The sequence below is a fragment of the Muscardinus avellanarius genome (genome assembly GCF_963383645.1).
Source record: "Muscardinus avellanarius genome assembly, chromosome: 2".
Classification (NCBI taxonomy): domain Eukaryota; kingdom Metazoa; phylum Chordata; class Mammalia; order Rodentia; family Gliridae; genus Muscardinus; species Muscardinus avellanarius.
The window spans coordinates 12218581-12246238 of record NC_137787.1 but is presented as its reverse complement, the minus strand read 5'-3'; the positions used below and the strand labels follow the sequence as shown (position 1 = coordinate 12246238).

Genomic DNA, 27658 nt, shown 5'->3' with positions numbered 1-27658 from the left:
TTTTGGATGTATTACCAGAAAAAGGCAATTTAGACAGAAGGGCGTTTACTATCATTTTATACTTGGGGTGGCTTACAGTTACACAGCTCAGTAAGGGAGCCCCAAATAGGCTGCATACCTACTATGTGCTGCAAAAGTAATGAGATGGGAGAAATATTTGGTGCCTTCCTTCGGGAAGGTAATGTTCTACAGGAAAGACTGATCTTCACTGAATTGTGCTTTTGAATGTCAGGCACAGACAAGCCCAGAGGGATTGCTATGGGTGTTGTTTTAAAGACTGAATGTTTGTGTCCTCATAACACACATGCATTGACACCCTGCCCTCCAATGTGACAGTATTAGGAGAGGGGTCTCTGGGGAGTAGTTGAGTCATCAGAGTGGAACTCACATCAATGGGGTTTGTGCTCTTATGAAAGGAGCCCAGAGAGGTCTCTCTGCCGCGAGGACACAGTGAAAAGACAATCGTCTGTGAACCAGGAAGAGAGCTCTCAGGAGACACTGGGCCCGCAGCACCAGGTCCTTGGCTTTCCCAGCTTCAGAGCTGCAAGGAGTAGGTTTCTGTTGTTTAAGGTTTCCAGTCTATGGTATTTTGTTTCAGCGGCCTGAATTGATGAAGACCTGTTTTCCCAAAGAATCATTGCACTGATTAGAAAATGGTTTAAAGCTTCTGAAACTCACTCCTTTTTTTTTTTCTATAAGGTTGTGAAAATGTTTATTAAACATACTTTAATGTTAATTGACACATAATTGTACATATTTAGGAAGGACACAGTAATATTTTAATGCATGTACATGAAAATTATGAGAGGAGTTTAGACATCATTTTTATTCAAAGACTTGTTTTCCCTAAGAGTTCAACTTGATGGACCATCGGATAGTGCTTAGGGGAGAAGTTCATGAAAGTTGAAGAAACCTGACAGACAGTAACCAAGCCTAAGGTCCTTGGGCTTTGAGAACTGGTAGCGACCAGACCATCAAGAGCATTTTTCTGGGTGAACTTGAGCTCGATACTAACCTGGTCTGTGCTGTGGTCTCCTGCCTCACAAATCAAGTATGATGGGTTTTGGTGGTGGGATTATAAATTACCATAACCATACAGAGATCAGTACGGAGACTCCTCAAAAGACTAGGAATGGAACCACCATATGACCAGCAATACTACTCCTTGGCATTTATCTGAAAGACGAGTGAGCACTGGGGATACCAGAGGGACTCCAGATAATGGAAGGGAAATCTCAGCAAAGTTTCAATGGAAATCTAAGAGAGGAAGGAGGCTGAACTTGATTGATGAGCGGCTATTTCTAAATAGGTGTAAAAGTATGAATATAGCAAGGTTAGCCTGGGTATTAAGTATTGGGAGGGGGGAAAGGAATCGGGAGGGGGAGGGAGAGGGCACCAAATACAGATTAAATGTATAACATTTACTTTCAATAAAATAAAAAAAATGTCAGCATACTAAAGCAATTCATGCATACCTGTGTTTATAGCAGCTCAATTCACAACAGCCAAATTATGGAACCAGCGTAGGTACATGCATGTATGTGTGTGCGTGTGTGTGTGTGTGTGTGTGTGTGTGCATGAGTGTGTGTGTGTGTGCATATACATACACAGTTTTACTGATTAACAAAGAAGAATGAAATTGTGTCATCTGCTGGTAAATGGATGGAGCTGAGGACATCATGCTGAATGAGATAAGCCAGACATGGAAAGTCAAGAGTCATACATTTTCTCTCATAAATAGAAGCTAGAGAGAAGAAAAAGAAAGAAAGAGGACCTCATGAAAATTAGGAGACAAAGTACAGTAGGGGAAGAAGATCAGAGAGAAGGAGGCTACCAAGAAGGGACGTGGGGAATCAAGTAGACAAAATTATGTCATGCACAGGTATGAATATATTGCAATGGATCCAAGTACTATGTGGAATTATAATGCAACAACTTAAGAATAATTTAAAAGTCATAGTGAAGAGTACGATCCAAAGTATTTTGAGCGTACAGAATAGTTCCTGCCTGGCAAATAGCAATCATGCAATAAATGCAGCTTTCACTTGGATGCGAACACTGTTCCACGGTTTTCAGTAGGTGATAGAAGAGTCCTCCCTAATAGAAGAGTCCTATGGCCCAATAGCTAAGTAGATGACTTTTTAAAAAGTTAAAAGCTCTTTTCACTCATTGCAGTGCTTCTCAGAGCCTTTCAAATACTGACATGCAACACAAATGCTGAAGAGATGAATCAGTATGCACCGTGTGGTACGGAACCATTTCTTCAGAGGACAGTTCACAAGACCGGAGTCATATAAACCAGGGACAGACCACTGCTGCCCAGGGTGAGTTCTAGGTTGGCACCCAGCTGAGTGTAATCGCAATCTCTTAGCAGGATGTGAAGGACTTTGGTTGTAACAGACATAAACATGACCGATTACCGAAACATGCTCGGGATCAGAGAGGACTTAATGAGTATTCATAATATTTATGTAGTTCAGGCATGCTGTCCATGTTGGCTTTGACATCACTTACCCGAGACCCCTTCTCAGGAAAGCACTGGCAAAGAGAGCAGTCTCTTCCTCCACAAGGACCGGTGTATTTCTTTCCACTCTGAAAAGCGAAGCAGCTTACTTAGTATACCATCCTCCTCATTTAGTTGAATACATAAAACAAAACATATACATATCGGTCCACCCAACTCATGAGAATTTCACAGGATACATTTACTACTAAATTCATGGGACGCAACAACTAATATTGATATATTTAAAAGACAAGGCACCTACACTTGGCTTAACGATAGGAAGGCCTGATTATAAAAGCAAGAAGCTTCCAATACTGAGGATACTGGAAAAAAATACCTTCCTTTAGAATCACTTGGCTTCAGCCAGCATCTCCTAGTTCTTGTCCCAGTAAGACTTAGTTCTGAGTAATCTCAGAGTGCATCCTGGGCAATTAGGCAAACCATACATACAAACCCCAGTCTCGTCCACCTGAAGACCTTCTTTACCTGAAAGATTGTTTTCAAGACTGCCTTGCTTTGCCTTCCAGGTCAATTGGGTTTTTCTCTCATTCAATGGGCCCTTGCTAGGACAATGCTCTGCCAGCAGCCTGTGCTTCGAGTTAAAATTGGTCTTCCTGCAACTTACTGATTCTAAGAGGGCTCCTTTAATGTGTCCCTCCAGCATAGAGCTCCTGGACCTGAATAATGTGGCCTTCTTCCCCACTTTGAGCTAACTTCTTCAGCTCTCTCTCCTCTCTCCTCTCTCCTCTCTCCTCTCTCCTCTCTCCTCTCTCCTCTCTCCTCTCTCCTCTCTCCTCTCTCCCTCTCTCTCTCTCTCTCTCTCTCTTGCAGGTCTGGGGATGGAACCCAGAGGCATTTGACCTCTGAGCTACACTCCCTGCCCAATTTTTTATTCTTTATTTTCAAACAGGGTCTCACTGAGTTGTGGAGGGCCTCACTAAGTAGCTGAGACTGTCCGCGAACCATGATCCTTCAGTCTCAGCCTCCTAAATGCTGGGATTACAAGTGTGTGTGAATACACACACACACACACACACACACACACACACACACCCTTTGAAAAGAATCCTCACTTTGTTCACACAATCCTCCTCATCTGTATCCAGAGTTGTCAGCCACTCTGATATGAAAGTGTACTACTCCCAGATAAGAAACGATTTCTGTAAGTGGGTTGCCTATGATGGACAGCGGCCTCCATGCACCTACATTCCTCCACAGGCCGGAGCTGCGGTTGGTGGGAGCCAGGGGTTCGGGCCCCAGGGGGTGAAAAAGACAGCAAAGAGAGGGGTAGAACATCCACAGAGCATCACAGACAAACCTGCTGATCCAGAAGCTTGCCTGGTCCAGCCCTCACAATGGCACGCATGAGGTTATTGCACATTTCCATAATTAGTGGATCTTTTTAAACTTAAAAAGGCAATAGGAAAACATAAAACAGCCAAGCCGATATTTACAGTTCTAATGAAAGATATATATATATAAGTATGCATACAAACATAATTATGTGGAATACACACAAACACATGCACACACATACACATGCATGTACGTATGTATAGGTGCATGAAAGGGAAAGCAGTCTATGCAGCAAGATTATTTTATCACACAATTTAGACTTCTTTTGGGAAGTCAAACATGCTCAGACAGAATCCAAAAGAAATTATCTTTAAACATTAACAACAAAAAAAGATATAAACAAAATTCTCATGGGCCATTGAAAGCATATAAGAATTTGAAACTTCCCAAAAGCAAAGCAATTAGATGATTGAAGTTAAAAGTGCACTTGAAGTTTTTGAAATATATGCCTCTTAAGTCTTAAGTAACATTGTTATCTACAAATTCAAAATCCTGATAAGATTTTAAAATAAAGTAAGTACCCAGGGCCAAGTTGGGTCACCAGGAAAGCACTCGAGCAGCTGGAATGAGCGCTTGGGTTCATTTAAGGTTGTGATTCATTACTATGTGTTCACCGAGATATCAAAATAACCGGAGGAAAGAAGCTCGGTTGATTAGATGGCTTGATAATAAAGGCAGGCTTGTTGTTTATTTATTTATTTTTGCTTATTTTTGGCAAGCATCCCTGAGATATTTGTAGTAAAAATTACATTTGCGGGAAGAGTCTGTTTAAAGTACACCAGCATATTCTAACAGGAAGATAACCAGTAAGAGGGAATTTCTCAAAAGAGGAAAAGGAACTTATGGATGAAGGATCTGCAGCTCAAAACCAGATTGTCTAAATCCATTAGAAAAGAAAAAGGCAGTATCTCGGGCAACTAAACGTTCAACACATCGGCAGCGCTCACTGGGGACACGTACAACTTTCAGACACCAACAGGGCGTTCTTCAAAGGGAAAACCAGGAAAAGTCACTGCGCTTTATCTTGGATGGTTTGAAACAAATATTTGTTGCATAGAAAGTTCAAGAAGATGAGTCATTCATTCTAGAAGAAAAATAATCTGTCCTGCAGCTGTACCTCTATTTTCTTTTTTTTTTATAATACAGCCACAAGATAAAACATTCAAAGGTGGAAATGTGCAATTACTATATATATATATATAATATATTATATATATAGTATATATATAGTAAAATATATATATAGTATATATAGTAAAATATATATAGTAAAATATATATATATAGTAAAATATATATATAATAAAATATATAATAGTAAAATATATCTATAGTAAAATATATCTATAGTAAAATATATATATAGTAAAATATATATATAGTAAAATATATATATAGTAAAATATATATAGTAATATATATATAGTAAAAGATATATAGTAAAATATATATATAGTAAAATATATATAGTAAAATATATATATAGTAAAATATATATATATGCTGCATTAAGTGCTGGCTAGGCAAGCTCATGGAGTCAGCCACAGAGTATAAGAGTATAATAGGAAAAGACATTTTCCTCCCCATCTTGCCCAAGTTCTCTTTCCCAGAGGATCACTCTCATTTATTGTCTGGGCACTAATAGGCCTGTCTGTCTGTCTGTCTGTCTGTCTGTCTGTCTGTCTGTCTCTCTCTCTCTCTCTTCCTCTCCTCTCCTCTCTCCTTTCTTCTTCTTCTTCTTCTTCTTCTTCTTCTTCTTCTTCTTCTTCTTCTTCTTCTTTCTCTTTCTCTCTCTCTCTCTCTCTCTCTCTCTCTCTCTCTCTTCCTTTCTCTCTGACATACACACACACCTACCTACCTACCTACCTCCCTATACAGGTGAATAAGCACACACACACTTCCAGTGATTCCTGTTGTATTATTACTCAAAAAGTGGACTTCTCAGTACTTTGTTGTTTTCACATAACTATGTTTCCAAAATCACCCTATAACCAAGTGCCGTAATTTTAACCACTGCCTGTTGATGAACATTTCATACTCCCTTCTTTAGCCACTGACCACTACCCTAAAAGTCGTATTCTTGCATATTCATCTTTGTGCACATCAGAATAGATGTATACGAGACAGGCGTGGTGGCGCACACTTGCAATCCCAGCACTTGGGAGGCTGAGACAGGAGGATCGTGGTTCGTAGGTAGCCTCAGATGGCTTAGTGAGGCCCTTTGCAACTCAGTGATACCCTGTTTCAAAATAAAGAATCAAAAATAGGGCTGGGGTATAGCTTGGAGGTATAATGCTCCTAAGTTCAATCCCCAGTACTGCAAAAAAAAAAGTAAAATAGATGTATGTATATGATAGGTTTCTAAAGGTGCACTCCTGCATTCATAGGTTTGTGTATTCCCAATCCTGAAGGGTAATGCCAAATTACTTCCATGGATATTGCATCAGTGTGCATCTCTGCCTGTACAATCCAGTCATCATGTAGCCACTCCCTGTATGAAAGTCTAGAGTGTCTGTCTACCATAAGCAGCAGAAAGTCCAGGAATTATAATTACTTCCATGGACTAGAAGCAGCAAAGGAAATCCAATATGGGGCGCTGTAGACTTGTACCATAGAAAACAAAGGAATATAACGCAAATAAACTTAGAAAAAATCAGGTAAGGTAAGAAGAAAAAGCATACACATGTACCTGGCACGTGTGCTTCCATTCACTAAATACAGTGATGCTCCCGAATGTCTGTGAGCAAGTCTCTCCATCCCCACTGAGCACAGGAGAAAACAGCCTCGGAGAAGTGAAGGGAAGACTCACCGGCAGAGCCCAGGACCAGGGAGCTCCTCCCTTGACCCAAAAGCTTTTGCCCCAGCTGGTCGGCAGAGGAGTGCAGAAGGTGATTTTCTATTTTCATTAACTTTGAAAGGACTTCTGATAACTTGAATCATTAAAACTGGATTGGGTGAGTTTAAGCCTGACCAGGTGTCTCGAGATCAACCTGGGTTATAGGCAGCTCTTACAGGGATTTCTCCGGAGCCCTGGAGACTGGGTTTAATAACTTAGAGTCTTCAGTGAGGGGGCAGAAGAAAGAGGGCTTGTTACAGAATGTCCTAGGCTTATCTTCCTCTAGAGCTAGGATGTGCAAATTCCATCTGATATTTCTTGATTTTATTTTGAAATGGCCCAGCTGCCTCTTGTCTGTCTCAGAAATATATATTTTAAAGAAAGGGTTACTACGTTCATTATAAAATAAATACCTACAAGGCCTAGGCAATTCCTTAAATGGTCTTGACCACAAAATACTAAAGAGACTTCAGCACTTGTCTAGCCAAAACCTTCATTTTGAGAAAACTGGCAATGGTTTGATTAAAAGTATAACAAATGCCATGTAGCCAATGAAGTGAACTGTCAATGTGTAGTCAAGGCCAGTGAATGTACTTACCCCAGAGACATGCTGTATAAAGAAGAGAAGAAGCATAAGGGACCTACAAGAAAACAAACCTGCGGATTAGTTTAAACAGTTCATGTTCCTGTGAAACAGACTAAAGACAAAAAGGGTAAAGAAATTAATTCCAGAAAGCGGCTTCATATTTCTAACAGAGTTCTACCCCTGCTTCATTTGTCACAGACAGCAGGATAAATGTTATTCTCTCTCTCTGGCTGCCATGGTTACCTCTGGGGGGAGAGAGAGAGAGAGAGAGAGAGAGAGAGAGAGGGAGAGGGAGAGGGAGGGGGAGGGGGAGGGGGAGGGGGAGGGGGAGAGGGAGAGGGAGAGGGAGAGGGAGAGGGAGAGGGAGAGGGAGAGGGAGAGGGGTGAGAGGGAGAGAGGAAAAAGAAACACCATGGGCATTCTCCCTCCCAGCTATACCCTGGCCCTATTTTATTTTGAACCAAGATCTCACTGATTTGCTGAGGGCCTCACTAAGTTACTGAGGCTGGCCTCAAATCTGCAATATTCCTCTCTTGGCCTCCAAGTACTAGGATGACAGGTATGTACCACCATGCCCTACTGCCTTTGCTCTTTCTAATCAGTCAGGAACGATGTATTGCCACCTTTAGCATGATCCTTATGCTGGGAAACACTGGGCCACTGGAAGGTGACACCTGGTAGACAGGCAAGTGCAGGGAGATAATTCTCCAATATTAGAGGGAGCAGCTGTCCAGGGACAGTTGTTGAGACTGGTGTGTCCTGGATGTTATGCAGTGGAACCAGGCACAGGGAGGGTGGAGGGAAGCTGGCTGGACTGGGAGAGTGGTTTGGAAGAAGAGAGTATGATTCAGAATAGTTAAGGAAGATCTGGGTGGTCCAGGGCCTCATATGTGAGGCATAAATCAATGGATGGGGGTAACATCATTATTACAAATCAATAATAACAGATGTAATCAAAACAGAGCACCAGCTGGGCATGATGGCACACGCCTGTCATCGGAGTGCTGGGATGCTGAAAGAGGAGGTTCACTGGTTCAAGAACAGTCCCAGCAATGTAGCAAGACCCTGCTTTAAAATAAAATCGGGCTGGGGGTGTAGCTCAGAGGTTACAATGTATTTAATCCTCAGTGACCCCCCAAAAGATACCAAGTCACTAAATGCTCACAGATGCTTGCTAGTGCTTATATTTGCCACAGACTATCACTCTTAAGTGCAGTGTGATATAAGAGACTGTGATGCACCAATAAAAGCATTTTTGAAAAGACCCTCAGGGTGCATCGTCTCACGTGAGCCTTGGTGATGGAGATGGAGCTTCTGGCCACACGGTTGCCAGGTGTGTTGTGAGAACTGGGTCCCAGGCCTTGTCCTTGGCTCTGCATCTGCAGTGGCCTTTTCCTTTGAGGAACCTATGTTCTCAGCAGACCTTCTTACTACGTCCTCTTGTCCTCTGTCTATGCTGACATGAGGATAAACATTGAAGAAATGTATCAAGCCAGGCCAGTGGGTGTGCCCTGTCTAGCAGGAGGGAGACGGCCCGGTAGGTCTGCCCTGTATCTTCTGGCTTCGGCCCTAAAGTCACCCATTTCCCAGCCATTCTACTGAAATTCAGAATTTCAATAAAGGCCAGGATGATGTTTCAATGTAGCAACGATATAAATTAAGGAAAAATATGAAGGAGGTGTTACACACAGGGAATAAACTCTTTGAAATAAATTGAACTAATATTTATACCCATTGCTTGTTAAGTGGTCTGTTACCACTTGGGGAATTTGTGAATGGAGTATGTTACATCTTATCTGGTTGTGATCTCCAAAGAGTCTCATTTAACCTCTGGGCACAGGACATTTTTCCATCTTTCACAGAAGATCAAACTCAGAAATGTTGGGTAACATACTCCAGGGGCTCCTGAGGGGTCTGGCTCAGGTCTGGTCTGAATGGATCACTGTCCCTTCACCCCTTCCTCTGCTTGTCCTTCCTGCTAAGGTAGATATTTAAAAATATGATCCAAGCCAGGCACGGTGGCGCACGCTTGTAATCCCAGCATTAGAGGTTGAGATAGGAGGATAGTGGTAGTTTGCAGACAGCCTCAGCTACTTAGCATGACACTTTGCAACTCAGTGAGACACTGTTTCAAAGAAAAAAAAAAGACTAAAAAAATAGGGCTCAGAGGTAAAATGCCCTGGATTCCATCCCCAGTACCACCAGTATATATATTAAGAGTCTTGCAGTTTCCACCCCATATACATAAGAGTTGATTGCTTTTCTGAAACAGACTTCTTCCCACCATCCTCTCTTCCTTCACTGCTCATAAATATATGTTCATCATCTTCCAAACTTGTTTTGCCTATGTGATGGCCTTAACGCCCAACTCCTTTTCCAGCCCCATCTGGCAGCCACATACTTCCCATGGCTGCCACACATCACCACGAACTCGGCGGCTTAAAGCAACATAGATTTATTATCTTACAGTTTTGAAGGTCAGAGGTTGTACATGGATCTCATTAGCAAAAGTAAAGGCTTTCTAGGGCTGTGCGTCTGAAGAGAGGAAGACTTTGACTCTCGCTTTTCCCAGACTCTAGAGCCTGCCCATATACTCCTTGGTCCAAGTCCTTACCATCTTCAGAGCAGGCCACGTCTTTCTCTTGCTGGATCTCTGACCTCTGCATCTGTAGTCCCATCTCCTGCTTGTCTCTCTCAGTTTGAAGGATACATGTGACTATACTGGGTCCATTCAGAAGTTTCAGGAACCCCCGGTCCCCATCTCAAGGTCAGCTGATTAGCAACCTTAATTTTACCTGCAACTTTGGTCCTCTTTGCCATTAATATAACATATTCACAGGTTCCAGAGACTGGGCTGTGGTCAGCTTAGGGGTTGTTAACCTGCCCACCACCCTCATGAAGAGCTTTGTCCTATCAGTGATAGGGACCCTGCAGGTCTGGGCATATGAGACTTTTACTGAGTGGCAGCAGGAGCCCAGGGCCTTCGGCTGTGCAGAGCCTCCGCAGATGCATTGCACGGAGAGTAGAGTATCAGTGTTTAATGAGTCGTGCGTGGTCCTGGAATAATTTGGCTTTCCACACAGGAAGTGTTTATACCCTCAGAAGCAACATTTAGGAGAAACTATTAAGTGAAAGCAGGCAGTCACGCTGAGAGGACTCACCAGGGATCTGTGGACAGGGACTTGGTCCATCTGGAAGAGCGCCTCATTGGTACCAAGTACATGAGGATTTCAAAGAACAGCCTGGTTACTAAAACCATCTCTCAGCCTTCTCTTCTCTTCCAGAAGACTCTCGTTGGCAGGTGATGTCCTGTGTCTGGGGCTGAAATCACATGTGTTAAATATGAACATGTCTTTTAAAACAAGGAATGCATTATAATGTTGAAAATAATTACCTTTGTTATTCATAGTTAATGATGGAAATATTTCCTAAAAGGAACTGCAGTGGCTTTTCACTTAGCAATCTTTCTTTAGTGATGGTTAAGCTGAATAAGTACCTATTTTTATTCTTAGAAATAATTTTTCTCAAATCCTTTAATATCATTTATCTTTAAGAAGTGGAAAGTATATATTTACATATGCGTGTACACGTCATAAAACATTTGCTGCTATTTTGTTGAGTAAAATTGTATTCTGTTTAATCTTTCTCCTTGAAAACTCCAGCTAAAGTCATTCAACTGCTTTTTTTTGGCCCTTTGAAACAAAAAAAGGATATTTCTGTAAATAATTTATATTCTCTATACATATAGCTAATACATGTGAAAATACCTTTATGTAAAATGAAATACCCTCTGTGTGGAAAACACTTCCTTAGAAAGTTGAAAATAGAATTCCCATGTGATTCAGCAATTCTACTTTATAGTCAAGAGAACTAAAATCACATGTTTACACATATGTATATATGTACATAAATATTCATAACAGCTCCAAATTGGAAATAGCCCAAATGCCCATGAACTGAATAGATAAGCAAAATGTGGGTTATTTCTACAATGAAATATTATTTAGTCATAAAAGGAATGAAATAGTGGTATGTGCTACAACAGAGGTAAACCTTGAAAACATGCTGAATGAAAGAAGATACATATTATACAATTTCATGTATATAAAATGTCTATAACAGGCAATTCCATAGAAACAGAGCATAGATTAGTGGTTGTCAGGGTTGGGGTAGAGAGGAAAACTGGGAAGAATGGAATTTTTTTGGGGGGAAGATGGAAATGTTCTGGAATTAGAAAAGGTTATGGTTGTATACTATTATGAATATATTAAAAACTACTGAGTTATAAACTTCAAAAGAGTTAAAATGGTGAACTTTATTTCAATAAAAATGAGAAAAATATTTTTAAACTCAACTCAAAGAACCCTTTACTTTAATGAAAGATCTCTTTAGTTCAAAGAACTGAGATGTATCATTTTTACAATTTTGGCTTCTCCAAAGACCTGTCCTTATGGGAACTGGTAGAAAGAAGGAGACCAAGAGTGTTGGATGTTAGAAGCTGTTTTTTAAGTTTCTGGATAAAATCTGGGTAAAATAATTCAATGTTGCATTTATGGAAGACTAGTTTTCCAAGTAAGTGGTAGAACCACATTCCATGGAGCAGTATTGAAACCAAACAGAAACAGAGTCACTTTGAATACACAGACCTTTTCCATCCCCAAACTCATAATTTTAAGTACTTTAAGTACTTTTTTCAAGTTTCATTCTAGAAGCAAACCTCAATAAAACAAATTATCACTTTAGAGGGAAAACACAAATTGGTTTGAATCATTCATACTGTATTCATTATTTTAAACAAATTGGTAATAGTACAAAACTAAAGAAAACCAGTGGTATCTGTATTTTAACCCCCAAATGGATATAGGATACAATTAATCTCTACAGGAATCTGCACATATTGTGATAAAGGGTGTATAGAGGGAGACTGTATTAAAATAGAGTGGTAGTGTGGTCAACTTTCAGAAGAAGAATGCCTGGTTACTGTCCTAACATCTGGAAGTTTCTTGATACATTTTAATTGGATGGATGGATGGATGGATGGATGGATGGACGGACCAATCTGTGAAAGCCTAAGTGGCCTCTAATCAGCCAAAGAGAGTGAAAGGACTCTGCAGTACTGGGAGGAGTCAGTGCATTCTCAGAACCACGTACTTAGTAACCACATGGACATAGGACAACAAGTATTCTGTTTCTTAAACTCATTGATTTATCTCCATTATCATTGTAGTGCCTGGAATTTTGGAATACAGCAAACACTCTCTCTCTCTCTCTCTCTCTCTATATATATATATATATATATATATATATATATATATATATATACATGAATTAACTTACAGAAGATACTTTTCTTAAGTTAATCTTAGGAATAAGAATAAAGTATATTTTTTTAATTAATTAATTAATTTTTTTTGTGGTACTGGGGTTTCTGGAAGCCCTTCTACCTCCGGGATACACTCCCACGGGCTACACTCCCAGACCTAATTTTTTTACCTTTTTATGTGGAAACAGGGTCTCTTAAGCCAGCAAGGCTGACTCCAAACCAGTGCGATCCTCCTGTCTCCGCCTCCCAAGCACGGGGATTACAAGCGTGCGCCACCATGTCCGGCCAGAATCAAGTGTATTTAAAAGAAGGCTATTAAAGACCGCAGAGGAGGCCGTCATGGTTAGATGAGGACTGTCCCCTGAAGAGCTCGTGTATTGATGTTCAGAATTATGATGGCTCTAATCTCTGCAGTGGATAAATCCATTGATGGACTAATGGGTATATTGTGTGATAATTTAGGCAGAAAGAGTGTGGCTGGAGGAGGTGGGTCACAGGGGGTGAGGCCTCGGGGGTCACATGTGTCCCTCACCCCTCGCCCTTGTTCTCTGCTTCCTGCCCTCGGCCCTGAGCTCCACAGATGTGACCAGGCCTAACATGGACTGTAACATTTGAAACCTCCAGAACTGCGAGCAAATAAATCTTCCTCTCTCTAAGATGTGGTCATCAGGTATTTGGAGTCATAGCAATGTGGATGCTGATGGAAACAGAGGCTGATTTTGAATACAGGAAAGGGAGTGGAGAAAGGGAGGATGAGGGGGACAGAGAGAGGAATGCTAACGGCTTTGGGAGAGTAAAGAGAAACTGACACTTACTGCTGATCTGTAGGACCCTTTTCAGAGTGTTGGCCACATCAAGTCAGTCAGTTAACTCCCACCATGTTTTAGTAAGAAAATAATTATTTCCATTGTACAGGAAAAAAACAAGTGGGCCAGTTTACGTAATGTGTGCGAATTCACGGAGCTGCAAGTGGCAGAGCTGGTGCTCTCCTCCCCGGTATGTATGCCTCCTCCCCAGAGACTTCAGCTTGGCAGCCTTCACATTTCTCTGCACTTTTCCTTCCATAACAATTTCGAAACTATGCACCCCGCCCCCCCCTATTTTTTATTTTCTTTAATTAACATTGAAAAGCTTTTGTCTTCTCTTTAAATAGTTGCAAAGAAAATGATTTCTGGAGTATCATAAATTATGACCTTTATTTTAATAAAATAATTATGGCATTATTTTAGGTATATCCAGTGGATCCCAATGCCACAGCAAGCTGCTTTTACATTATAAATGGCTTTATAATGCAGCCCACAAGCTCTCTAGAAGGAATTCAACATTGTTTATTTTTCATTTTGAATTCATGTTTTCATTCCACCCCCTAAATATATTTTAATGCAATACACTTTTATACTTGAAAATATAATACTGACCACTCTATCATACCTCTCTACAACAAATATGTTTATAAATTAAAGATTTTTATTTCCTATGATCATAAATCTCTAAGCCTTAAAAATTTAGCAGTCTATAATTCATCAATAAATAAATTTAAATCTCTGTTTTGTGGTACTGAGGATGGAACTCAAGGGCATTCTACCTTCAAGCTACACCTCCACCCTTATTTTTTTTTTATTCTTTTATTTTGAAACAGGGTCCCACTGAGTTGCAAAGGGCCTCACTAAGTAGCTGAGGCTGGCGTGAACTGCAATCCTCCTGTCTCAGCCTCCCAAATGCTGGGATTACAAGCATGCGCCACCAAGCCCGGCAATAAATTTAAATCTTGATAGATAATTATTAAACATTAAAAGTAAAATTTTGAAATGTAGGCTCTTGAGTTTCTCAATTAGTTTAGTTATCCCTAGATCAATAATTCATTCCACTGGAATACAAGTTTCATAGATAAACCCATTTTCTTATTTATCTCCAGAGCTAAAAGTTATAATTATTCCTATTTAACACGAAGAAGGTTTTAACGGAAAGAATTTTTTAACCAATATCACTCAATTCTTTTAACTTGAGTTGTAGACTATGGTCTGAAAGTTTGAAGCCACCAAAATTCATATGTTGAAACCAAATCTTCACTGTACTGATAGTAAGTGATAGGGCCCTGGAGGCCATCAGGTCAAGAGTGCTAAGCATCCTGTCTGGGACAGTCCCCTCATCAGGGAAGCCTGAGGGCATTTGTTTGACTCTTCCTTCTGTCGTATGAGAACTCAGCAAAAAAGGCTGTCTCTTTGAAGCAGAGAAAGAGCCATCATGAAGCACCAAGTCTGCCTTGGTCTTGAATTTGGACTCCCCAGCTTCAGGACTGTGTGCAGTCATTTCCTATGGTTTATAAATTACTCAGCCTAGGGTATTTCGCTATAGCAGCCCCAATGAACTGTGTGTATGGTAACTTTTCATCAGGAATTATATTTGAATGGTTCATCAGATGATCGGTCTTTCTTCAACTCTGAGTGAAGTAGAACACTGGAAACACTCTGCCTCTGGGAGGTGGAGCCACAGGAATGGTGCTTTCCATTCTCAGCACCAACATCTGCACAATCCTTGGTTTGTGCAGACAGTTATACTCTGGGACAAAGCTTGGTGGTCATTATTGGGATATACAGGTATAGCAAAGTATGCTTTTCTTTTGAAAAGTGAGAGAAAGAAGATTAGGAGAACCTTGAGCAAAGACAGAACAATTCTGTCTTTGAAAGAATACACACAGAAGCTGAGAGTCTGGAAGTAGACTCCTTTAACTAATTCTGCATAAAATTAATTACATAGCGCTTGAGAGTCTTCTTGCTTTCCAAGGATTATTTTGCCAACTATTAATCCTAAGAAGGAAACATTTTCTATAGCAGCATCAGAGCCCCACCTGCAGCCCAGCTGCATGGAGGCCTGGCCAGGCTTTGTACCACTGGATCCCATCTCCCCGGCCACACGGAAAGGATCAAGCTAAACCCCTGACCCAGAAGCAACCCAACACAGAAGAGACTCTGACCGAAGCTGGGCTGGGGTGGTGCAGAGAGCAACTCTAAATCGGTCCTCCGGGAAACTAGGAAATGAGAAGGAAAAGAGAGCAAAAATGAGGAAACTGAGAAGAGCGGGGGAGAGGAAGAGGGAGGAATACACGGAAAGAGGTCTCAAGGTCGAGGTCGAGTCTGGCATCAGAGTATCAGGACAGGCCACAGTGAAGTGCAAGTTTGAATTTCTTTCTTTTTTATTTATTTTTTGTAATATTGGGGTTGGAACTCAGGAGCATTCTAACTCCAAACAACACCCCCAGCCCTATTTTATTCTTTATTTTGAAACAGGGTCTCACTGAATTGCAAAGAACCCTACTAAGTAGCTGAGGCTGTCCAAGAACCGGGATCCTTTTTTTTATTTTTTATTTTGGTGGTTCTGGAGATGGAACCCTTCTACCTCCAGGCTACACTCCCAGACCTATTTTATATTTTTATTTGGAAACAGGGTCTCTTAAGCCAGCAAGGCTGGCTTTGAACCTGCACAATCATCCTGTCTCTGCCTCCCAAGCGCGGGGATTATAAGTGTGCGCCACCACGCCTGGCAAGCCAGATCCTTTTATCTTAGCCTCCCAAATGCTGGAATTACAAGCATGTACCACCATGCCTGGCTTTGCAAGCTTGAATTTCAAGAAAGCAAATATAGTGGGTAAGCATAGAAAGCTATTTTTGAAGAGTAAGATGCAAAAAGAAAGACGGCTTCAGGAGAGGATGGGAGAGTGCTGAGTGCAGCCCTATTACGCAAAGTCTTATAGACGATTCCTTTCACTTGAGTGAGCTGACCCCCATAGCCCAAGAGGATGGAAAGCACCATTCTTGCCTGGGTCCAAGGCAGCCCCACCCCAACAAAGGCCTCTCTGAGGCTTTCTTCAAACTTATTGCAATCCTCCTGTCTCAGCCTCCCACGTACTGGGATTACAGGTGTGTGCCACCATGCTCGGCTAACTCACTCCCCTCCCCAAGTGGGAAGCCAAGCATCAAAACCTGGGCCTGGACTGGACCACCTGTCCACTGACCCTAAGGAGGGAGGCTCTTCCCCCACAGCTGATGTACGGCGGGAACTTCTATCATGTATGTTCGTCAGCTCTCATCTGGTTGTCTTCCTCAGATTCCTCAGGATTATTTTTTCCTCTTCACTTCTTCATGAACATTCTTGGGCTCCAATTTTCCCGAGACTCCTTTGGAGTCTTTCCAGTCCTGCTAGAGTCTTTTCCCAAATGCTAGGTTTGGGAACAAGATCTGAGATCTTCCAAATCGCTATCTCCACCAGGGGAGGGTTGTTATTCCTGAAACATGATCTTGAGATAAAATGCACTTTGCTGGGGTCCTCAGCTATGGGGTGGCGATGGGCAGAACCGGGAGGCCAGATGAACAGGGGACTGGGAGTCGGGCTCTGCAGCCACAAAGCCTAACAAAGCTTAGTGTCTTTTCTCTCCTCGAGTATCATTAAATCTTTGAGTTCTGTTTCTTGATGAATTTTTCTTTGTTCTTTCAGTAAAATAATTTTCTATTAACTCAATGACTGCATGTACTTTTCTTTTGGCTTTCTGATACTGAGCTGTTCTCTCTCTCTCTCTCTCTCTCTCTCTCTCTCTCTCTCTCTCTCTCCCTTCCTCCCTCTGGTACTGGGGATTTAACTCAAGAGTGTTCTACCTCTGAGCTACATCCCCATTTTGAAATAGGGTCTCATTAATTTGTTAAGAGCCTCGCTGAGTTGCTGAAGCTAGTCTCAAACCTACAATCCTCCTGTCTCAGCCCCCCAAGTACTAGGGTTCCGGGTGTGTGCCACCACAACCAGCTGATGACTCTCTTTCCAAAAATACATTTTTTCCAATAGTCTAAATACCTATTATATACCTTTCTCTTCCCAAAATAGAATTCTTAAAGTTTCAGCTCCTGGGAAAGAAATAAGCAAAGGTCCTCAAAGGTTAGAAAATTGCTATCAGAAAAAGAATGACATGCCTTATTTACCTCAGTCTGCATGTACCCCTCCTCTCATGGCCGACACCTTCCCTGTCAAGGGGCAAGTTGACCATTTTCCAACATATACACTGGCTATTTGCTTTCCTTCTCCTCCTCCTCTTCCTCTCCTTCTTCTTTTTTGGTACTGAAGATTGAACCCAGGAGCATTTTACCTCCAAGCTAAACCTCTGCCCCTATTTTTTATTTTTTATTTTGAAACAGGGTCTCTCTAAGCTATGGAGGGCCTCACTAAATAGCTGCAGCTAGCCTCGAACTTGTGATCTTCCTGTCTCAGTCTCTCAAATACTGGGATTACAAAAGTGCTCTACCATGCCTGGCTTCTCTTCTTCTTAAAATTTAGAAAAAATTTAAATTTATTTTAACTGATATAGGAAAACAAAAATTATACATACTAAAGCAGGTACTATATGATGTTTTGGTAGAAGTATGCATGGTATAATGCTTAAATCAGAGTAAATATAACTACCTTATTTATTATCTGCTTATGGTGAAAACATTTAAGTACATTCTTCTGGCTTTTTGAAATATATAGTACATACTTGTTATCTACAGCCAGCATGCTGTGGAATATAATACCAAACTTCTTGTTCCTGTCTAACTAAAACTTAGAACTCATTGATCAACCTCTCCACAGCTTCTGGTAACCACCATGCTATGCTCAACTTCTATGTTTAGAAGATATTTTAGATTTCATATATTCGAGTGAGATCGTGTGGTACTTTTCTTTCTGTGCCTGGCTTATTCTACACCATGACGTCCAGCTCCACCCATACTTTGCTCTTTCTAATATGTCATGTCTTTGAATGGATTGCACCTGCAGAGTTTCAAAGAATTCAAGTTGGGTTGAGCTCTTTAGCAAAAACAGTCAACCTCAGCACACATTACATGGTAGGTTTTAATGTGGGCCACGAGTCTGTGTGGTCCAGGGACTGGAATGTGGCTGGAGCTTCGTGTTCTCTGAGAAGCAACAGGGGGAACTTGACAATTACTCCAGTAAATTCCTGAGAATGACTCTGAGTTCCAGCTTGAAGAGGCTGCTGCTGGACTCAGGCCCAGCCCTCCCCAGCTCCCCGACATTGAGCCTTGAACCTCAGTGTCGAGGCCTCAATGGACACTGGAGTTGAGTTTGCAGGCCCAGGACCCATATCTCTGCTCACCCACCATCCTGGCAACACAGGCCTCTGTTATCCTGTTCTCCTTGAGGTCTCCTCCCAATATCAACAGAAAATCTGACAGCGGCCATCACAATATCATACTCAGGAACCATAAGAAGGTGACACATGTTCCAAAAATACACAACTGGTTTTCAAAAGCAGACAAGCCTTTTACCTCCAAGTCGAGAATGACACTTTTGACTCATAACACTCTCAAATCTCTTGCTAAAAATAGTAATTTCTCAGGTTTCTGTTGGTCTGTGATTTTTCTCCCTGGACAGGGCTGGACTCTCCTGCTGGATTTTCTGGACCTTTCAGATTTCCCCAGAATGCCTTTGAGGTGAGCTCTGGCGAGGACACCCAGCGAGTCCACTGCTAACTGCAATGTACAGATCACCTGCCTCAGTGACCTCTGACTCCGTGGCCCCTCCCCCACACAGACACAGACTGCCTACCTTCCGCCATGGCTACCCTGTGCTCTCACCCTTAGGGAAGGAAAGAGGGCTTTAGAGTTAGAGAGACTTTTTCAGGCCTTAATTACTCCAATCACATGATTAAGCCAATCATGCAATGAAACTTTTCAATTAGCAGTGTAACCCTGACAAGTTTTATGACCTGAGCTTATGATTTCCCGGTATGTAAAATTAATTCCGGAGAAATGCAAATGAATCTGAGTTAATGACTTAGTAGAGTGCCTAACTCCAAAATGTGTTTCCTATTTGTGATAGAGGGGAAAAAAAAAAACTCACAATATATTGGGGAAAGTTATAGGAGTGGAAACAGGAGAAAACCTGGGTAGAACCCAGGGAGGGGGGAGACAAGGAAATACAGAAAAATAAAACAGAGGAATAAGCTATGGCAGTACCTTATAAAACACCTATTAGTTAACTAGCCAGTTAGTTAGGGATGGGATCTGGCTGTGAGGCCCAGAGTGGTCTCCAAGCAACTGGGCTCTAGAGATCTTCCTGCCTCCGTTTTGTACGTAGCTGGATCTACAGGCACCAACTGCTTAGCTTAAACTATCTTTAAAACATCAGAAGAGAGCCGGGTGTGGTGGCACACACTTGTAATCCCAATATTCGGGAGCCTGAGACAGGAGGATCGCGGTTCATCAACAGCCTCAGCTACTTAGTGAGGCCCTCTGCAACTTAGTGAGAGCCTGTTTCAAAATAAAGAATAAAAAATAGGACAGGGGGTGTAGCTCGGAGGTCGAATGCCTCTGGATTCCATCCCCAGACCCACAAAAAATAAATAAAAACATCAGAAGAAAGAAATGATTGAGATAGATGAATTTTCTGTTCCTGTGAAGGAGGAAAGTATACAGGAGCCGAGTTGTAGACAGAATTAACATAAGTTCACTCTCAAAGAACGCTAGGAAAAGATTGGCATTTCATCAACCTGCCAGTGGTATGGCTTCCTCCAGGTCACCTCGTCTTCCCTCCTTCCTTGTTCCCCTCCTTTTTCATCTCCCTTCCCTTCTCTACTTCTTCCTCCTCTTCATTCTCCTCCCTCTACTTACCCTTTATCCCTCTTCCTCTTTTTTTAACCATCATCACCATCATCATCATCACCACCATCATCACCACCACCATCATCACCACCATCATCATCACCACCATCATCATCACCACCATCATCACCACCACCATCATCACCACCACCATCATCACCACCATCATCATCATCATCATCACCATCATCATCATTCCTCCTTAGGAAAGAATAATCATATTTTCAGATGGCTATGTCCATGGTAAGCTCTGTGCTAAGGTATTTACACAGATCTTCAAACTTCACCAGGGCCCAGCGATAAGTCACTTGATTATCTCCTTCCACAAATGAATCACAAAGTGACATTTCTAGGATTCAGACTTTCAAGCCTTCGTTATTGAACACACACTATACAACTTCATGAATCTTAAAAGTTCATGAGTGGCTGTCAGGGAATTAGTCTCTGGGAAGGACAGCTTTAGCCTCTTACTTCAGGAGCACAGAGAGTTGCTTATAACTAAGTGAAAATAGTGCACAAGACAAAGACATTCTGTTCTCTGTGAATCCAGAAAACTAGCGTCCTCAGGTGGAGGCTGTTATGTTTGGAATTTTAAGTCCAGAATCTCCTATGGAATAGCTGGAGGTCTTACAGGCACCATCTTTACATAGGACAAAGGATAAAGGGAAGTCAGATGTTGAAGCATTTATATATTCAGGCAAAAAGAGGAAGAGATTTCCTAAAAGTGTTCAAAGGAACTTAAACTTCAAGTAGAAATACTGAGGTGGGTGCAGTTGATTACAAGACAGGGGAGCACTGTCTCACTGAGCAGGGGAGATGGTATTTATGTGAGTCCTGGGTCTTTCCTAGGAGGAGTGGCACCTTGTCTTTGTCTAGTGGCTGCATTTCAGCTTTCTGTTCAGCTTTTTAGTCCTCTTTGATTCTAAGAGAGATTGATTCCTAAAGCCTCGGCATCTCCTTAGCAGATCTCTCCCTAAAAGACAAGACCTAAACCTTGATGCCCCTAGGAAAGGTTCTTCCACTCTGGAACCTAAAAAAAGATTCAAAGGCATCCCTCAGACCTGGGCTCCAGAACTGTGCGCTCCCATCGTTCACCAGGGACCACAAAAGCATTTTTTAAGTATGGACTTTAGACATCAGTAAGTTACTTAGCAAAGTGAAGAGGATGGAAGAGGTTCTGTGTACTGGACAGGGATGTTCCCTAGACAGCGTGGCCCAAACAACTGAGAGCTGGAAGTTTCGCAAAAGGATGAAGAATGTCACAATTAAAATAAGATTGCTTCCCCCTGAAATTTGGAAATAAAGGAGGATTTATTTTTTGAAACTTCAGACATTTAAGTAAGAAAGAAGTCTACATTAAGCTTTTACAACAAAATGAAAAATTATAGGAATAAAATATATAATTTATAAGCCGGGCATGGTGGCGCACGCTTGTAATCCCCATGCTTGGGAGGCTGAGACAGGAGGATCGCGAGGTTCAAAGCCAGCCTCAGCTACTTCGTGAGGCTCTCAGCAACTTAGTGAGGCCCTGTTTCCAAATAAAAAAATATAAAAATAGGTCTGGGAGTATAGCCCAGAGGTAGAAAGCCTCTGGGTTCAACCCCCAGTACCATAATATCTATATTTTATATAGATATTTTATATAAGAATATATAAATATATTCTATAAAATATATAATAAATATATATTATATAGAATCTAAATGTATATAAAAACTATAAGAAAAATATTTCTAGGTAAAAATCATTAAGAATACAATGATTATTTAAAATTTAACATGATTCACTCTAAACTTGTTGGAATTAATTTTAAAAAATTGTTTTGAACATCACTTCCATATACCATTAATACCACAAAAATATCTGTGATTACTTATTATTTTTTTGGTACTGGGGATTGAACCCAGGGGCATTCTATCTTTGAGCTATACACCCATTCTGCTCTACTTATTTTTCTATTTTGAAACAGGGTCTCACTAAGTTCCTGAGAGCCTATGTTGCTGAGGCTGTCCGTAAGCCTATAGCTCCTCCTGTCTCAGTCTCCGAAGTCCTGGGATGACAGGGGGCACTACCATGCCCAGCTTATCTGTGATTATTGATTCAGTAAATAACTATCAACCTCTTACTTTGTGCCAGCTCTTATACAAAGCATGAGAAACACAAAAACTGAATTTGGTTTGACTAGTCATATATATATTATATATTTCTAGTTACTATATTGTCTGTAGCTGTCTTCAAAGGCTTTATAATCCAAAAAACATAAATGATTTTACTATTTCTGTGCTTTATAATAAAGGTCTACACAAAGGTCTCATGGGACTGCGATCTTTGGTCTCTGACCTAGCTCTTGAGGTGCACCAGGTAGACGAGGGGGAAGTACTGAGGCGGCGGTAACAGCAGGTGCACGTCCTGAGGGAAACGGGAGTGTGCGGTGAGCTGGAGGAACCATGAACAGCTTGGGCGACTCCGAGAAAACCAAAGGGCTGTCTGGGCACCAGGCTCTTCTCTCCAAGGAAGCGTGGAATTAGTTGTGAAGGCAGAGGGGGCTCTGGGAGGTTTTGAACAAACAGGTGGCCCGATGTGATACCTGTGATGGGTATTACTGACGCCACATGACCAGCGGGCCAGCGGAGAGTGAGTGGAGATAGTGTACGTCTAGGAGAGACTTTCATGGCACTTTTTGATTTGCACATTCTTTTCCCCTGCTGAGGTAATCAGAGATATTGAGAGTCATGTTGACCAAGACTCTGAGGTTCTAAACTCTCCAGGAGGTTCCCAAGTGGCTGTAAGCAGAACCCTGACTCTGTTTCTACCTGCTCAATCTCTGCCATGAACAATAAATAACAAACAAAAATCGGTGACTATAAGCTTCTGGATGTGGGGGATTGTCTTAGCTGCTCCAAAAGTAACCTGTCCTATTGACACCATGAGTGACTTTAAATGGCGATTCTAATAAAAACATAGAAGGTGATTTCAGAAAGCCTCAGCAGAGGATGCTAGGAGAAGGCTACCGTAATGCATGGATGATAAGTGCAGGCACTGGGGCCTGGGTGGGGCTTAGAGAAGCAGAGCCAGGAAGGGACCCTGAGAGGGAATGGCAAGGACTGGCTGGATGCAGGTGGCAAAAGCACCCAGGAGTCTAATCGTTTCAGAGGTGTTGAAAGCAAATGTTCTTGAAAGAACAGGGATGATTACAAGGGTGATGAAACAAACGGAGATACAGGCAGTCTGGAGAAGCTTGTGGCTCTCCAGGTGCAACGCTATGCAATGAAGGCTATAGGGAGATCAGGAGTTTGGGAAGAAAAAGAACTAGAGTGTGAAAGCCAGTGTATTTGACGGGTCTTCTCACTGAATTCATTCATTCAACAATGCTTAGCACACACACGTGCGCGTGTGCACACACGCACTACTGCCTCTAAACAGATTACACTGAAAGGTAGGGAAACAGATGCATACATATTTGGACGCTATGCAGAAAACAGAATGTTGTGATTTTAAAAATGGGTAAACACGCCCGGCGTGGTGGCGCACGCTTATAATCCCCGCGCTTGGGAGTCAGAGACAGGAGGATTGCGCAGGTTCAAAGCCAGCTGCGCGTGCTGGCTTAGGAGACCCTGTTTCCAAATAAAAAAGTATAAAAAATAGGTCTGGGAGTGTAGCCCGGAGGTAAAAGGGCTTCCAGGAACCCCAGTACCACCAAATAATAATAATAATAATAATAATAATAATAATAATAATAATAATAAAAATGGGTAAACACAATTATATAGGCCTTATCAAAGTCTACTTCATCTTGTATCAATATCAAATATAGAGATCTTAATGTCCTAATAGAGCCCCCTCCTCTTTTTCACATTTAAGGAGTGTCAGCTGTTAAAAAAAATCAGTACTCTTGACATCAAGATTATTTTTAAAAATCAAGACTTCTGGTTAATTAGCACCACCGGTGAGCACACCAAACACTGCAGCAAAGGTGTATGGGAGGGTGTATGGTGGAGAAGCGAAGGATGGGTGGCTAAGTCTGGCTTTTAGACCAGTTGCTTCTCAACACGGCATGTGTGTCTGAATGCCCTGGATATTTTAGAGGCCACTGGCTGATTCTTTGGGTCGAGGGCGGGGCCTAGGACTCTGCATTTCCAACAAGCTTTCTAGGATGCCAAAGCCACTGTCCCAAGAATATCAGGGCCATGTTCAAGAAGCCCTGGAAGTGCTTTAACCTCAAGGAGCTGACAGCTGTGCTTGGCTCTGGCCCCTTTGGTACTGTGTACTGAAGAGTACTCCAAAGAACATCTCTACCTGTGCCCCCACTTCTCCTCCTGTCCGCCAAAAGCAACTGAAGAATTAGATCACAATTAGTGATGCTTATGTGAAGTCCCTGGACAAAGAGCTCAGTGGGCTATCAGTCTTCTACAGGTCCCGAGGTGGGTACCATGATTATCCTGATGTTACAGAGGGGAAGGCTCCGGCCTGGAGAGGTGAGGTCACACTAGTAAGCATGGAAAGGATTCCACATCCAGAGTGGAGCACAAAGGCCACGCTCCTAGCCATGGCCCCCTCCATGTGGTACTTCCAGCCTGCTTCTTTCTTGCTCTGTGGCTGCGTTAGAAATGACCTGCAGTTGTCTGCTGCCTCCTATTCCCACGCCGATAAAGCCAAGTCTCATCTTCCATAAGCATGACATGGCTTCAAGAAAAGGCATTTAAAATTCAAGTTGAGAAATCTTCTGGAATTTAACAATTCAGGTTCTTTTTTTTTTTTTTTTCTGGAAGCAATGTCAGTTTGTAAAAGATTATCACGTGCCTCTCAGAACTCTGGGACACTGTCACTGCATCAACAGGTCACCTGCTGTCCTGCCCCACGGGGATGGCAAAAGGCTCCATAAGAGACTTCCCTATCGGTGAGGAGGAGGCACTAGAAAACCACATTGAAACAGCTACAGTCTATACACAAATTCCTACGTTCCAGTCTTAATAAAGAGGTTAGCATATGTCCTAATTATTATTCTGCTAGAAAGAAGACCCTGATTCAGTGCAGTTCACCAAAATGTGTATGTAAAAGAGTAGCTCTCAAACTCATTTGCACGGGAGTCTTTCCAGAGAACTGATACCTGTGTCTCCCAGAGTCTAATCAAACTGGCTTAGGGTAGAGTGGGTTTTGAGATCATGAGACGCTCTGCTAGAGAATTAATGTGCACTTATGGCTGTGAGTCACTGGCATCAAAGACAGAGAGAAGACTCTTTCCAATCTACAATTACATACATACATACATGCATGCATGCATACATACATACATACATGGATAGCTAGGTGGGAGCATGTCTCCACTCACTGTCAGGGTTTTATCTGCCTGTAGGGCTACATAAGATTAAGATATACTATTAGAGCTCTTTTTTTTTTTTGGTGGTACTGGGGATGGAACCCACGGGCATTGTACCTCCGAGTTACACTCCCAGCCCTATTTTTTATTCTTTATTTTGAAACAGGGTCTCACTGGGTTGCAAAGAGCCTCACTAAGTAGCTGAGGCTGTCTGCAAACCTTGATCCTTCGGTCTCAGCCTCCTGAATGCTGGGATTACAAGCATGCGCCACCACGCCCGGCTAGACCTCAATTCTAATTACCAGCAAGGGACTCCCTACAGTCAGTGACTACCCAGAGTTCAGCCTTGCTGTCTGAAAAGCAACCACCGTGGATGTCAGAACACTGATCCAAAGCAGGGGATCTTAACCTGGGGGTGGAATGCAGGTGGTCCATGAACTTGGACGGGGCAAAAGTGATGCCTGAGCTTTCATGAATCTTTCGCACAGGTTCGGCATTTCCCTCCATCCTGAGCACAGGCAACAGACCGCCGCGGTACTGGCAGCTCTTGACAATTTGCACAGGCTGCTATTTTCATGACACGTTTCAGTGTGGCCGATTATCTCAAAAGCTCATTTGCAGTCATTACCAAGTGAACACTGCAGTTGTTTAATGCACCTGGTTCAATGCAGCAGAAATGATGCCCAGCTGTTACCACATCAGGACTTTAGAGTGTATTGCAGTAGAGCAGACCTGACTTAATTGCAATTTTATGCATTCGATAACATTCTTCTGAAAAGGGGTCTGAGTTCTTCACCTGGGACACTGTGGTCTGCGGCATTGGGAACCTTGACCTCCCCCAGGAAGAGCTCTCCCAAGGAGCCAGACACCTGGACCTGAGTCAGTTCTGGTCTTCTCGGCATTTCCGCAGATAAGATTCAGCCTGAAAAGCCAGTTCAATAGGATGCGTTTTCTCTTTCTCCTCAGCTGCCTCTTGTTCTTGGCAGTTTGAAATGCCCAGAACTGCCAGGCCGGTAACTCGAGACTCCAAATTAATCAAAACACACAGCGCCCAGGTCAAGCTCTGGCAGACAGAGCCGGACAAGCTCTCCTCTGGTGACCTGCGGGCCACAGCTGCCAGCCACCCACCCACAAGTCTCCCACGATCCCCTCCCCGGCAGGTGCCCCGGCCTTGGGGCAGCGAGCGCCCGCGGTGGGCTCCTTACCTGGGGAGCTGTGGGCTGCCTCCTTGCCCAGCAGCCTGGCCTGCCCTCTCTGCTCTGCCTCCGTGGCCCTGCGTCCTCGCCGCACGCTTGGCCCGCAGCTGCCAGCCCGAGGGGAGGCGAGCAGGAGGAGCCAGGTCAGCGCGGGGAGCTGCGAGCCAGCGCGGCCTCAAGTGCAGGCGCCCCCGCTGCCTCCTGCTTAATCTGGGCAGGGCCACCGGCCACTCCCTCCACCCAGTGCAGCCGCCTCCCCACCTCGCGCCCCACAAATTCCTCACCTCCGACCCTCACCCCTGCGCGCCTGCGCCTCGGGACCTTTGAGCATCACCTGCTTAACCCCCAGGCTGGACGCGCGCCCACCTGCCCCGCAGGCGCCCGGCCCCGGAGGAAGGGACGGTGCCCGGTGAGTCGGGAGGGAGGGGGACGAGGGCGGGACCTGAGCCACTTCTTCCCTCCCTTGGAGCCACCACCAAATGCCTGGGTGGGGAAGGACGGACGGCGCGGCTGAGCCCTACAAAACCCGCCCGGGAGGACTGGCGAGCGGAGCTGCACAGCGGGGCGCCCCGACCTGAGCGCTCCCGGTCCCTGGGCACGCCGGGCGCCCACCATGCTCCTGCCGCGGCTCCTCTTGGTGCTCCTGGCGGCGGCGCCCGCGGCTGGCAAGGTGAGTGGGAGTGGGGGGGCTGCGCGGCACCAGGTCCCGGCCAGTGGCAGGTGCGGAATGGAGCCTGCAGGGATGCCGTGGAAACAGGTGGGAAGAGGGTGCTGGGGGAAGCGGCCTGGAGGGGATGGTCCAGGGCCCCTCGGAGCCAGGGATGGGAAGGAAGGCTTCCAGAGGTCTAAGTAGGTGATAGTTGGTTGCCAGGGTGATACCTGAGAACACCGGATG

The 27658-nt window shown here is 43.2% G+C and overlaps 2 protein-coding genes across 2 annotated transcripts in view; one reads left to right on the top strand and one right to left on the bottom strand.

Moving 5' to 3' along the window:
* COL4A4 (collagen type IV alpha 4 chain) overlaps positions 1-9962 on the bottom strand; it is a gene marked incomplete at both ends in the record, with an annotated part of 123725 nt that extends 113763 nt beyond the window's left edge. Inside the window, 4 exons of the mRNA XM_080689307.1 lie at positions 2515-2592; positions 7297-7339; positions 9686-9722; positions 9899-9962. Of these exons, the coding sequence (XP_080545433.1) occupies positions 2515-2592; positions 7297-7339; positions 9686-9722; positions 9899-9962 (222 nt within the window). The remainder of the gene's footprint in view (positions 1-2514; positions 2593-7296; positions 7340-9685; positions 9723-9898) is intronic.
* A 16597-nt stretch (positions 9963-26559) lies between these two features.
* COL4A3 (collagen type IV alpha 3 chain) overlaps positions 26560-27658 on the top strand; it is a gene marked incomplete at both ends in the record, with an annotated part of 153769 nt that continues 152670 nt past the window's right edge. Inside the window, 4 exon segments of the mRNA XM_080689306.1 lie at positions 26560-26727; positions 26804-27271; positions 27273-27297; positions 27300-27433. Of these exon segments, the coding sequence (XP_080545432.1) occupies positions 26560-26727; positions 26804-27271; positions 27273-27297; positions 27300-27433 (795 nt within the window).